We start from the raw sequence: 14,534 nt of genomic DNA, 5'->3' as shown, positions 1-14,534 counted from the left end.
TGTCCAGATGTTTAGGGAAGCCTGTGATGGGAAGGAGCTGGGTCTTCAAAAATTGGATAAGATCGAATCCCTCTGAACCTTCCAGAATACCGTAAATGCGCAGCTTGTTGCATTGATTTCGATTTTCCAAATCCTCAGAGGTTTTTTTAAGCAGGGCAATTTCCTTGGTGAGGCTATCCGCTTTAGATACAACATGCGGAACATCACTAATCTTTTGCTCTACATCAGATACTCTCAAGTCCAGACTAGACCGTTTGTCGTCTAATCTCTGAAGGGTAGAAGCAGTATCAGTCATGAAAGGACGTATGAGACGCAGTTCCTCCATAATGTCCTCCGGTGTAACAGGAAGTGGGGACTTAGATGGTGGTGGTGGGTCTGTTCTAAGTCGTTTACCGTTAGCTGCAGTTTCCTTGCGCGTGGCAGAGGCGGAACCATGAGCCTTGGAAGTGTGCACAGGTTGCATCTTATACAGTCACAATACTTCCAAAGGACAAGCAGTAAAAACAATAGGGGTTCGCAAAAAACCACCAGACTGCAGACCAATAGCAAGAAGGCAAAAACAGCTTAAATATTGAATGAGGCAGTCCTGAGAAGTCGAGAAATTGGGCTAAAGGGGCACATATAATCAATAAAGCAGAAAGAGGTGTAAAGCCCTACATAAAAAAACAAGCAAAAGCCTCAATTAATACCAAAATTAGTATCTCTTCGCAGAAAATGAGAGTCTGAGGGTTGAAGGCGCCACTACACTGGCTCGAGCCTGAGGCTTGCTGAGAGGCTGTCAGGAGTGAAGACAAGGCGATACATAGCCACAACAGCTCTCCTGTACATCTGAGTGAAAAAGTCCAGCCCTTTAGCAATAGGGAAGTAGCCAGGAGAAAAATAAGCAGCAGAAAGGAAATTAGGAGGAAAAAGATCAAAAAACGCTGCGGTGAAAAACGGAAGAAAAACAAAATGGCGGCCGTTATTCGGCGAGAGACATTTCAGCCGATATTGAGCCCAAAAGCAGCATTTTGGAGCCTACAACCATACCCTTATGGAGAGGGGTGCTTCCGATGACATATTCCGGCGGCAGAAGAGCCAGGCGCTGCCAAATGAGAAGTCCTTCAGCAACGAGCGCTGCTCATCAGCGCGGAGCTCCTCAGGGAGCGGCCATTTTGAAACACCACATCGCGCGCCTCCCATGATGTAATAGTTTGACAAAGAAAAATGTGAGGTATAAACCATCGGAAATATAGAATCATCTTATATTTAGGAAATCCCTTCAAATCGGGTTCTTTAAGCTGGTTTTAGTTTTATGTTCTGTTCTCTTAATTGTGTTTCTACTTCTTGCTAAGAGTAGTCTTGCTCAGTGACACAATACCCTTCAGGGTCGATGTTTTCACTTTAGCTTTCTGAATATATTATTCTGAGGTAGTGGTCTGTCCTGCTGCTTAATATTTTGTAAATGAGACCTATGTAAAACCGTTTTACATACCTTTTACAGGAAATACCATCTCAATAGAAACATAATAATAATTGGTAGTCAATGCATGGTCGCCAATGCACACTCATTACAACATATTATGGGTAAACCAGAACTTAGACCCTACCTCTTTCAATTTCCCTCAGACTCCTATGCCTGCTAGACCTCTCACCTTTTTCTAACACCCCAATCCCCTCACTTCTCTTCCCACAGCCCAGAACTCAGGATTCTGTAATTACAGTGAAGTATGCAATCTGTTTTACTTTTCAGAGTACTATATCGAATGTTAATGTCTATAACCCACTGTAACAGATGAACTGTAGCACACACACATTTGATATGTTTTGACAAACATTTTCCTTCTTTTTTTTAGACTGTACAGCGCAGCACAATACATCTCCATCGCCCTCCTCTCCTAGCATTCCAGAACCTGCAACATATTCCAGCCTTCCAGGAGATGAAGCCCAAACTACCACAACTATAGACAGCTTTCAGCCTCTGATTCCCTTGGATGTTAATAGTGTTTTAAAGCCAAACCAATTTGATGTTGGTAAAATGGATGAATCTGGAGGTAAGATTTGTTTTATTCTTAACTGAGAAATCTCTGGAGACTCCTTTTCGAAGAGAAATTGCAGATTCTTGTTTTTATCATAGCCTATCATTCAAAAATGATATGAATATTGTGCCACCCGACCTGCAGAGCAACTTATTAGTCTGGCATTGCCCTAAAATACAGTATACATGCCATGAGTCAGTGAAAGAACAAAGGCTATGCTGTTCCTAATTAAAACTAAAGCACAAGGAAAACCAGTTTTCCGTGGTCAAGGAAAATACAAAGATGAGGATTCATCCTTTTGGAATTTGGGGCCCTCATACACCCTGCTGGGTGTCATGCTGCATCATAGGGCTGCTCCTCGTCTGGTTGGCGCTGCAATACCAGACGGGCTGCCTATGAGGGGCTCTTTAGCGGAGATCTTTTTTCCAAAAGCTGTTTAGGTTCCGTTGGGGTGAGGGGCCTAAGAAGTGTAGATGATGAAATGATAATGTGTCATTTGATAGTGAAATTAAAACAGGTGTGGAGGTACCACTGTAAATAATTGTATTCTATGGGTCTTCCACCCTGATTAAAAAGAACAAAGGTGCAGATGTGAGGTAATGTCTCAGGTGTGGCGCTCTATCTACACTTCGGTGGTGATGTGGTAACAACTACCTATTCTTGTGTCTACCCAAACATACATTATATGTAATACCTGATAGCACTTGACTCAAGTATTTGATGGTGCTCTCATACGTGATAATGAAGGAAGCTCGGTGAAATAAAATATTTACTAGGATCACACAGTTTGGTCAAGTGGGGAAGCTGGGATTGATGTGAAAGGAATGGGAGCACCTGCTAATGGTAGAAGTTACTGGGGCAGGAACAAAAACATGAATGTACAATAACCCACGACAATTTGAGTCTTTAAAATTAATGTTCAATCTTTATGTATTAGGGCTGCTAACGAATATATGTTCTGTTTTTTTTATTTGATGTATTAATGACTACATCTGTACTGCAGGGCTGTGTTTAGTATACTTGTATGGTTTTTAATTGTGAAAAACCGAGTAAAGTTTATATTGAATTGAATAGTGTTATCTCCAAAAAAAGGGATCCTAACAACATTCGTCGAGAGTGAATACAAAGCATTTTTATGAATGAACAAGAAAGAAAAAAATATTTTAAAAATACATGATTCTTTCCATTGTCGTTGCTATATTGATGTACATATGCAATGCATATGCAATGCATATACATTTGGCGTGAATACCAACACTCATGTCCAACATATGTCATCAATCATTCATCTCACCCAAACACAGATAGCAGAGTACTCTAAAACTATTTGGCAATGGAATTTTTTAACCCAAGATGTCTTAATAAAATGTTACTATTTTCAAAGATAGGCAACTGGATGATACTTTTGAAAATACACTGATTGAATAAATGCCTTCTTTTCAGTCTTCTTGTGGCTTATGTCTAACTGCGTTTCAGCACAGGAGCACCTTCATGAGGAAAAGTCACCTTCAGATAAGATTAAAAAGTGTCCCTGCAATTACACAACTGCCCCCTGGCGCTAAAACTAACTTTACCAACCACCTGATAGAGACTTTTGAACCTCACGTATTAGCGGCCAACAATTTTCTTATAATCTGTGACTTCAATTTTCATGCTGAACTTCCATCTGACACCAACACCAATCTATTGATTTCCAGTCTAAGTACCCTGGGTCTTCGTCAGTTGGTAGCTGGCCCCACCCACTCAGCTGGTCATACCCTTGACTTCCTGTTTACCAATACCCTCATATTAAAGTGGAGCCCCTCATCCCTATACTCTGGTCGGACCATCATTTATTAAAATTCTCTCTACAGCACGCCCCCATTCACAGTAACCCCAGTAAAGAACAGAAGTGGAGCAGGCCCTGGAAGGAGGTCAGCCTGGCTGCCTTCTCTCCCCATTTCAACATCCCGTCCTATACTAACACAGACAATGTAAACTCTGCAGTCAAGACCTTGGAGAAGGCAATTATCCAGGCCTGTGATATCATTACCCCCTGACTAAAGTTAAACGCAAGCATAATCCTGGTTCAATGCAGCCTTAAAGTCTGACAAATTGGCAAGCAGGAAAGCCGAACGAAAATGGAGGAACTCCAAAAGCACAGAGGATAGACCGGCATACAAATATACACATAGACATTACCTTGATAATATCGTAATCGCCAAAAAAAAATGACATAAGCGCAGACTAAAAAAGGCTGCCAATTTGTGCAAAGAACTCTATAAAATAATAAAGGAATTCACTAGGGCCTCATCCTGTCAGTCTGAACATCCCACTCCACAGGATTGGGTAAATACTCTGTCCACCTTCTCTGAGTAAAAGATCAACATCATTCACAGCCTCTTTCCTAACCAGACATGTGAACATCAGCATCACCTGTCTAGCTGCGATCATTCTTCCACGTCAACTTTTTTTAAAATGATTTCATCGAATTCACGCAAGAGGATGTAAGCACAGCCCTCTCCAAGGTCAAATCAGGTTCGCCCCGCCTATCCTGTTTCACCTCACATTTAGTCCATCGTTGGACCAGCTCTTCTCACCGGCCTTACAGACCTTTTCAATCTCTCCCTACGTCTTGCAACGGTTCCCACAAAATGGAAAGCGGCTATGGTCAAGCCTATCTTAAAAAAGTCCACCTTGGACCCCAAGGACCCAAACAACTATCGGCCCATCTCCCTTCTCCCTTTTTATTGGAAAGTCCTGGAGTCCTTAATTAACAGGCAACTCTCAACCTTTCTGGAGATTAACAAGCTGTTGGACTCTTCTCAATCTGGGTTTCGGGCGGCTCATAGCATGGAAACCTCAAATAAATATAGGTAGTTGACAACATTAGACTCACACTGGACAGTCAGCTTTTTGGGTCCTTCTCGATCTATCAGCCGCCTTTGGCACCATCTCCCGCAGGACTCTAGTGACTCGTCTGTGAGAGTTGGGAGTCAGGGGTAGTCCTTTGAACTGGCCCAGGAGCTACCCAACTGACCGTTCTTCGAAGGTACACCCGCAGACAAGTGATAGGTAAGGGAGTTCTCCAGGGTTCCATCTTAAGTCCTACTCTCTTCAATTTATATGTGGCACCCCTAGCTAAAGTGATCAGATCGCATGGTTTCGATACTGTGTTGTATGCAGACGACGCGCAACTACTGATCACGTTCGGCCCAGATCTAACAGACACTAAACTTCGATTCATGAAGTTCATGACTGACATCAATGTCTGGATCCAAACCAATCATCTGCAACTCAATGCCAGTAAGATGGATATCATTCTTTTCGGGAAAGTCCAAGCTCTATGGTCCAGTGATTGGTGGTCTCCCAATCTCGTCCCGTGTCCATCTCCGAAACTGGTGGTTCGTAACCTCGGGGTGATGATCGATAATAACTTGTCCATGAAAGACAATGTCAATCATGTGATGGGTATCGTATGGACTAATGCGAAGTATTCGCAAGATCTTCCAATGGATGCCAGTTGTATCCAGGATGCCGCTGGTCCATGGTCTAATCATCAGTCGGCTTGACTAAGGAAACGCCATGATGGCCTCCATCAATGAAGACCTTCTCACCAAACTCCAGGTGCTACAAAATACAGCTGCTAGCCTCGTATTAAACCTACCTTCACGGTCCCCTTCGGCACCTAGTCTGTGAGCTCTCCACTGGCTTCCCATCAGGAAACGCATCCATTTTAAGATCAATTGCCTGGTCCACAAAACCTTCCACAGGAACGGGCCATGCTATCTTGCTGAGAAACTCACCTGGTATCAACCAACCAGAACCCTTAGGTCATCAACCAAATGTCTTCTAACCCCTTGTAAGATTTGCACCACCAGAAATGGTGGCAGATCCTTCTCACATCTCGCTTCTACTCTGTGGAATTCGCTCCCTCTGCAGTTACGTAGGGAAAGTGACCACAGACAGTTTCGGAGAAATCTAAAAACCTGGGTGTTCTGATCTCTCTTCTTCATCCTAGTTTTCTTCTCTTCTTTCTTTCAATTCCTGGGGTTTTTGCCAGTGCGTTGAGACCCACGGGTGATAAGCACGCTCGATAAAGTTTTATGACTATGACAACAAATTAAAAGGAGCCCTGAATTTAACTACAATTTTAAACCTAATTACTTAAAAAATTACGCCGGTTTGCAACCAGTTGCCTATCACCGTCACCATGAAAGAGCCTTCACCTGATGTAAATACAAAAAACATTTAATGTCAAAATGAGAAAACTGTGCCGCCAATAGTATCCGTTGCAGACTATGCCAAAAACGATGCTCTAGAGCATGAGGGCGATACCCAAAAAGTGGTCAATATCCAAAGGAGCCGCATTCTTCATGAAGATTAATTCAGATTTAAATAGGCACTAAATAGGAGATTAAAATAGGGAGGTGCATTTTACTGACCTGCATTCCCAAAATAATTTGAAATGATGTCAGTCAAACAAAATCAGGAGGTGAAATTGTGGATTGATTTCCCTCTGGGGGTACTGAGCAGGAGAAATGCAAAAATATGAGTAGAGGGAAAGATACAACTAGAGGGACAACTACGTATGCCGCATGGTGAAGAGGCCACATACCTCTGGTTCATAGGAAGTAGGAACAGCGAACCCAGGAGTAAAAGATGAGGCACAACTATAAGTACTGTGCTACCTAAGGACAAAATATTTATTGCAGTGTCACTGGTAATATCAGGTCAGAATCACACTAGACCATATTGCCTAGATCATAAGTAGTGTGCCGTAGACCAAAGGGTGACCATTGGGATGTAGAGAGGGGCAGACGAACTCCACGTCCATGTGCCAGTTATGAAAGGAAGAATATCTGATATTCCACTTGGAGGTCAGATACCCACATCCATGTGACGGTGTTTAGGGGCTGACTCTCTAGTGTTGCATATGACAATAAGGTAAAAACTGAGCCCTTAGTGCATTTTGTGGCAGAGCATGCATGTCATAGAACGCATCATACGGTGTACGGATGAGGGATTACCTTAACAGGGGCCACTTGAAACGAGATGAGGTGCAGGTAATAATAATGGAAACTGGTAACTAGCAAGCGAACCTGAAGGGGATGAAATCAGGGAATGCCGGCACGGGCAGAGTAAATATAGACTATGTGATGGTATTGCTACTCACTTATCGCTTCTCATGTAATCCTCCTGATGCCAAACGTGGTTCAAGTTGGAGTTTGCTGTGATACTAATTTGCATATAGCCAGGTTCTGAGCTGGGATGGGGCAGTGAGCTAAATAACGGTGATGGATCAAGCCCTGATCTTTGGACTGAGTAAGAGTGGTCTGCTTAATTCAGACACTCTGTTCATCACCACCCCCTTTTCTGAATCGTTTTTGGTCACTATAGGTGTGGCAGGGTATACTCGGACATGAGTCCCTTGCTCACTGCTCCATCAGGATTCAAGCAAGCCGGGCCGACGACGGCTGAAATGCCAGAAACCGGTCCCCGGAAGCTTGTCTCCTTTCTGGTGAAGAATTGGCTTGGTAGTTTGGTCTGCCCTGTTCCCATGATGCACTAGGCCAGGGACAGACTAATTTGCATATAGCCAGGTTCTGAGCTGGGATGGGGCAGTGAGCTAAATAACGGTGATGGATCAAGCCCTGATCTTTGGACTGGGTAAGAGTGGTCTGCTTAATTCAGACACTCTGTAAATCACCACCCCCTTTTCTGAATCATTTTTGGTCACTATAGGTGTGGCAGGGTATACTCAGACATGAGTCCCTTGCTCACTGCTCCATCAGGATTCAAGCAAGCCGGGCCGACGACGGCTGAAATGCCAGAAACCGGTCCCCGGAAGCTTTTCTCCTTTCTGGTGAAGAATTGGCTTGGTAGTTTGGTCTGCCCTGTTCCCATGATGCACTGGGCCAGGGACAGACTAATTTGCATATAGCCAGGTTCTGAGCTGGGATGGGGCAGTGAGCTAAATAACGGTGATGGATCAAGCCCTGATCTTTGGACTGGGTAAGAGTGGTCTGCTTAATTCAGACACTCTGTTCATCACCACCCCCTTTTCTGAATCCTGCTGTGATACTATGGCCAACTCAAGGGAATAAAGAGCCACTGTGTCCCTGGATGTGGGACTTCGATGATGAGAGAGTAGGCGGCAGCGCAGCATGGCATCTGCCATATAAGGCAAAGTCCAGTCCCCAAATCTTTTATAGGAAGGTCCAAGATGCTGCGACTGCATAGGGTAGCAGTCCAGGAATGCCCCCTGGAGATTTTGAATCTGCCTACTGTGGCGCCCACCTTAGAGTGGTGTTTCAGGAAAACCATGGTTCTGTTGTAATCCAAAGGTCCAAAGAAAGTAGTGACCCCGTCGGGGGACACTGCGATAGAATTGGGGATGACCGTTAATGTCAATGGGAGTGGTAAGTAATGTGCAAAGGGACATATAAGTTGACTAAAGACTTTATTTTTAAGGTCAAATGATCGTAGTAGTATTCAGGTGCTCTCACAGGTAAGTGACAACAGGAGTGACGTTAAAAAGTGAGGGTGACTTTAAAACAAAGACATCGCATTGACAACAATAATATGAACGCCTCAAGAGTTTACAGAATGTGAGGGGTTCCTGTTGTAGGGGGTTGACCGCGTTTCCATCTTAGCTATTTTAGATCATCTTCTGGACATACAGTTTGTGAACACGCTGAATTAGGACTGGGCATGGGTCGGGAGTTCAGACGAATTGGAAAATGTAATTAACTGATGGGGCAATCTACTTGTCTGTTGGCACTGGGGCGTGGGGTTAATTCATCGAACGTTTTTTTTAAAGTCACCCTCACTTTTTCACGGCACGCCTGTTGTCACATACCTGTGTGAGCACTTGAATACTATTACGATCATTTGACCTTAAAAATAAACAGTCTTTAGTCAATGTATATGTCCCTTTGCACATTAGTTCCCGCTTCCATTGACATTAACGGTCATCCCCAATTCTATTGCAGTGTCCCCCGACAGGGTCACTACTTTCTTTGGACCTTTGGGCCACAACAGAACCATAGTTTTTCTAAAACAATAAACCACACCAGGTTCACATATCAGGGTACCCTTGTCCGCCTTACTACATCTTAGAGTGGAGCTAAGATAATTAGAAATAATGCAGGACCAAGTGGTCCTTGAGGGTGTGTATTGAATCTAAACAGGGAGTTTAATACATCTGAAGGTTATGTCCAAAAAAGGGACAGATCCTATAGATGTCAAGAAAGGGAAACCAAAAATGGGCCTAGGTGAAGAATCCTGTCTAGGCGGAGTCGCTGGGCTGGGGACTGCCAGACTCTCCTAGACAGATCAGGAAAAAAATAAAACATGAGTCCATTAAAGCGTGTTGCATCTAATCGCATTTTCCCAAGTTATCTTGTTGTTTAGACCATAAATATGGGTCTCTAAGGTAAAATGTAGAACACTTCCCTTATTTTGCGAATTACTGTTTAATTTCTATCTATGTTTAAGCTCTATTTTTTCCTTAATGAGCCGTCTAATTTCTTCTGGTTGATGTCTCTCTTTGTGGTAGTGCTTGACCTGGGGTGCTGTCATTTTGGTCATCTGAATGGCTGAGTGATGGTCTGCAAGTCGCATACCCAAAGAGTGGGCTGTGTCGCCCACATAGCCTAGCTCACATGGGCATAGGAGTAGGTATACAATGTTCTTTGTTTTACAATTTGTAAATGTTCTTAAGTTAACTGTGTAGTTGTTAAAAACAAATGTTTCAGTATCAATGGTTGAATTGCATGCCTTACATGATGTGCATTTATGATTCACAACAATGGGCATGCTCCTATCAATGGTTTTCTGCACAAAAGTCTTCGCAATTTGAAGGCGAGATCTCACCATATAGTCTTTTAGGGTTTTGATATGTCTGTGCGCAAACATGGTTCTAGTAATTTTATGGCCTAGTTCTGTGCTTCCATTAAGAATCTGCCAGTTAGCACATATATGTAACACTTTTCCATTCAGGACAGAATGTCTTGTGACGCATACTAACTTTGGTTCAACTAGTTGTTTTTGATTATGCAACAGATATGAGTGACAAGCTCAAGGTTATGGAACCGGTCACGGCGGATCTCTTATTGTACTCGAAAGTTATGAAACAGATCGAAGAACTGCAGGCCACAAGCTGCATGCTGGAAACAAAGCTGGACAACTATTAGGGCCGATCGAGACGTAATAACGTCAGAATATTAGGAGACCTGGAACGTGCAGAGGGACCGTCTGAGGACCTCTTAGTGGAAGATTTAGTGTCGCAGTACTTGCAACCATGGGGCCTTTCCACATTCTTTTCTAGTAGAGATGGCGCATCAAGTCCCGGGAGGAAGACCAAAGCCTGGAGCTCCACCGAGGCCTCTGGTAGCCAAATTGTTCAACTTCCACGACCGAGATGCTATACCACAAACCGCTCTAAGCGACCCACTTGTACAATTCGAAATAACAACATAACCTTTTTTCCCAACTTTGCTGCCTAAGTCCAGAAACAAAGAAGATTGTTTATGGAAGGTAAATAGGTGCTTCAGGATAAAGGAATGAAATATTCCATGCTATTCACCGCAAAACTGTGGGTCGAGGTTGAAGGCAAGATCTAGTACTTCGAGACTCCGACGATGCCTGGGAATAGTTGGATGGGTGGAGAACTGAGGAGGTTAACAGCCCTAGGAAACAGCAAGATAGAACCCTAAAAAATCTTTGGAATGCAAGGATCAGAAAGCGGATAACATCAGTAAAGAGAATCCAGAGGATACAGGGCTTTGACCTGAGATGTTTTTCCTGGCGTCAGATAAGTTGAAAGTACGATGAATGCTCATGGAGGGTGGGGCCCAAGTGAATGCTATGCTGAAGATGTTAAACTGTAGCCATAAGGGTTTAGACTCGTATAGTAGGTTGAAAAGTGCTGGCACCCTGACACTATAGAGGGAACACAGTGGACAGAGGGGAGGAGCCCCAGTCCCCCACAATTCAGTTTGGGATAGGGCGACAGGCACGCTGCATAGTTGGGGAAGTAGGTAGTTTTGCACCTGGATTGCTGCGAGGGGGGGTACACTGTTCTATGTTATTAATGTTTATTACTTTGATGACATAGAGGGACTGGGTGGCAAAGGGAATGGAATGCACACCATGCATCATAGTATAAGTGGAATCAGTTAGGCACAGAGACAATTATTGAGTTGTAACATGCACTGCAGTGTATTAGAGTTGAGAGTAAAAACACCACAGGATGCACCAACCCCGCAACCGTAAATGGGCAAGAGGGTGAGTAAACTAAGGGAGCACTATACTGAGTGTAGTAGGCGCTGCAACTGATCTGGTACTGAGACTCCTCTCCCGGAACTTGAATGGGTTGGGAGATAAGTTTAAACGTGAGATAGTGCTACAATTTTTAAAACTACACTCTACTGACGAGGTCTTATTGCAGGAGGCACACCTGGTTGGTAACTTCTGTAGAGCCCTGAACCATTGGGGATACAAACTAGTCGCACATTCTGGAATTACCTCGGGGTCTAGAGACGAGGGGATACTCTTGAGTGAGGCCTTCCCCTTGGTTGTCAACTGCACCTGGGGAGATACACAGGACAGGTATGCGGCTGTGTCTGGGATATGGGAGGGTCAGAATATCACTATCTTAACGATGTATGTTCCCCTGTGCTACACACCATTTCTCTACAAGACCTGGGAGAGTTGCTCCTACGTTTCCCAGAGGGGAAACTCCTGATGGGAGGAGACTTTTAACGCAACATTATCGGACCGGTGGGACCTGTATCCCCTCCCCCACCCCTGGGGCAGGCGCACACAACCTCTCCTTTCTTTCTAGGACCCATGAAATAGTTGATATGTTGTGAATTAACAAACCTCCCACGCAATACTTCACATTCCATTTAGGAGCCCATTATAGTCTCTCCAGAATAGACTGTGTACTCACCCTGGCCGATCAAGGAAATAAGTTAGCTTAGGTTAGGGTTTTCTAAAGTGCTCAACTCACCCTGGGGCATCTCGGCGTTGCCTAGAAAATAGTGTCCTGAAAATTAGGGCTCAAAAACTAAACAAAGGGCCAAATTAAAACAGAAAAGCTTTCAGCTGTTTTCTAAAATTACAGTAGCTGGGGATTTTACTCAAAGCTGGGGGGAGCTCATTCCAAAATCTTGGCGCAAGATATGAGAAGGCTCTGCCCGCAGTGCGGGTCAAATGAATTCGCGGAACCTGAAGGACGCCCAATGTACTGGATCTGAGTCTCCTAGAGGGAGAATATTTTTTACGTTTTTTATGTAAATCGAGAGGGCCTCGGTCATTCAAAGCTTTGTATGTGAGGCAACAGATTTTTAAAAAGGATCTTTTTTTCACAGATAGCCAGTGAAGTTCCCTGAGCAGCAGTATCGAGGGAGATCCTGCAGAGCGATTGAGGATCATTCTAGCTGCCGTGTTCTGTACTACTTGTAGTTTAGCCAGGAGAGTCTCTCCCACTTCAGCCAGCAAGGCGTTGCCATAGTCCAGACGACTAATTACCATTGCCTGCACTAGGGTCCTACGATGGGAGGTACGCATGAAGGGAAGGATTTTTCGAAGTAGTCGTAGACTGTAGTAGCATGAGCTAGTAGTGGCCGCGATGTGGTCCTTCATAGTCCGGGCTTGGTCCAATTTTATACCAAAATTCTTTACTGAGTGTTTAGGAATAGGGGCTGTATCCAATTGGGCAGGCCCCAAGTCATCCGACCAGATGTCCGAGGCTTTTCCCATTAACATGACCTCAGTTTTCTCTGGATTTAATTGGAGACAGTTCTCTGTCATCCAATTTGAGATAGCCATCATGCCGGAGGCAAAACAGAATTTCTCTTGTTCTGGGTTTGGACCGATGGTAAACATAAGCTGGGTATCATCAACTTATGAGATTATCTCAAAACCCAGCTGCCCAACTATCCTTGCCAGGGGGGGCCATATATATATTAAAAAGAGTAGGGCTCAAGCATGAGCCCTGCGGGACGCCCTTCTCAAGGTACATTTTCGCAGAAGTGAAAGGTCCCAACATGACAGTTTGGGTTCTCTCAGACAGAAAATGTTGCAGCCACTTCAGGGCTGTACCCTGGATACCACAGGCAGATAGTCTCTCCTTCAGCTTTGAGTGCGAGATAGTATCAAAAGCTGCGGAGAGATCTAGGAGAATCAGTACCACTGAGGCCCCTGAGTCTATAGTCGGCCTGAGAGAATCTGTCACAGCCAGAATGGCTGTATCAGTACTGATACCTGGTCGACAACCCGACTGCGATGGATCCAGGATTTGATTGAGTCCAGATAAGAACTTAATTGTCAGTTGATAATGCTTGCCAGCTGTTTACCCAAAAGCGGTAGTAAGGAAATGGGGCGATAATTACTAAGAATGCAAGGGTCTGCAGTAGGTTTCTTTAATATTGGGCGGACAAACGCCTCTTTCCATGTGGAAGTGATGATACCAGTTTGTATAGAATAGTTAAAGATGGAACAAATTACAGGGGCACAGCTTGTGGCTAAAGTGCCATATTTTTTGGTGGGCAGAGATCTACCGGCGACCCTGATTTAGCAGTAGGCAGGACTTTGGAGACCTCCTCAATCATGGTCAAATCGAAACTCTCCAAAGTACTGTTTACTGTTTTTCCCCTTTCCTCCAAATTAGTCAAGGGTTCAAAGGTGGAAGGGACTTTCAGAGAAAAATTCTCGTAAATTTTTGATATCTTATACTGAAAGTAAGTTGCCAAGGAATTACAGAATTTCTGGGATTCCATTAGCGACAGTTTGCAGACTTTTGGAGATGCAAAGTCCCTGACTATGCTGAACAGGGTTTTTCGGAGAGTTACTGGAGAGTTACTGGCGTGTTCTATTTGGTTAATAATGTACATGCGTCTGGCTGCTTTTAAGTTCAGATGATATCTGGACAAAAACTGTCTATATAGTAGTCTGTTATGATGGTCCTTGGTGGCTTGCCATATTCTTTCCACATGCCTACTTTAGTCTTTTTCCATTTTTAAATCCCCTGTAAACCAGGGAGTTTGAGATCTGCCATTGAAAGCTGTCATATCTTTTTGTTATAACGCGGTTTCTAACGCAGTGTTAAAATCCTCCAACTTTTAGGAAACATCCCTGATGCTCTTTACTGTTTACAAGGAGTAAACCTCGTTGAACGCTTCTAAGGAGAGATTACGCCATGGCCTACACTGCTCTAGTTTTTGTCTGATAGATAGTTCCAAGCTCCTTTGACAGGACTGATGGATGAAGAACGTGATCATAGAATGATCTGTCCATGTAAGGGGATCAGGGGGGCCACAACTCAGCTGGTCAGTATTAGTAAAAACCAGATCTAATAGGTGACCAGCTCGATGGGTAGGGCCTTCAACTCTTTGTGTAAGTCCCATTAGTTCCAGGGAGGAAAGGAGTTTATTTACCTCCGGGCTAGTGAGATTTTCCCCGTGAAAATTAAAGTCCCCTAACAGAAGAAACATATTTGACACTAGCACATGTAGAGCTAGATGTTCA

At 43.9% G+C, this 14,534-nt stretch overlaps 1 protein-coding gene across 1 annotated transcript in view; it reads left to right on the top strand.

The window, feature by feature from the left end:
• The window catches only part of E2F5 (E2F transcription factor 5), a 348,139-nt gene that overhangs the window by 244,487 nt on the left and 89,118 nt on the right, over window positions 1-14,534 (top strand). The window contains exon 7 of the mRNA XM_078687086.1: window positions 1,836-2,033. Within this exon, the coding sequence (XP_078543212.1) occupies window positions 1,836-2,033 (198 nt within the window). The remainder of the gene's footprint in view (window positions 1-1,835; window positions 2,034-14,534) is intronic.

Source organism: Lissotriton helveticus, chromosome 4_1 (genome assembly GCF_964261635.1).
Source record: "Lissotriton helveticus chromosome 4_1, aLisHel1.1, whole genome shotgun sequence".
Taxonomy (NCBI): domain Eukaryota; kingdom Metazoa; phylum Chordata; class Amphibia; order Caudata; family Salamandridae; genus Lissotriton; species Lissotriton helveticus.
This window is presented reverse-complemented; position numbering and strand designations above follow the sequence as displayed.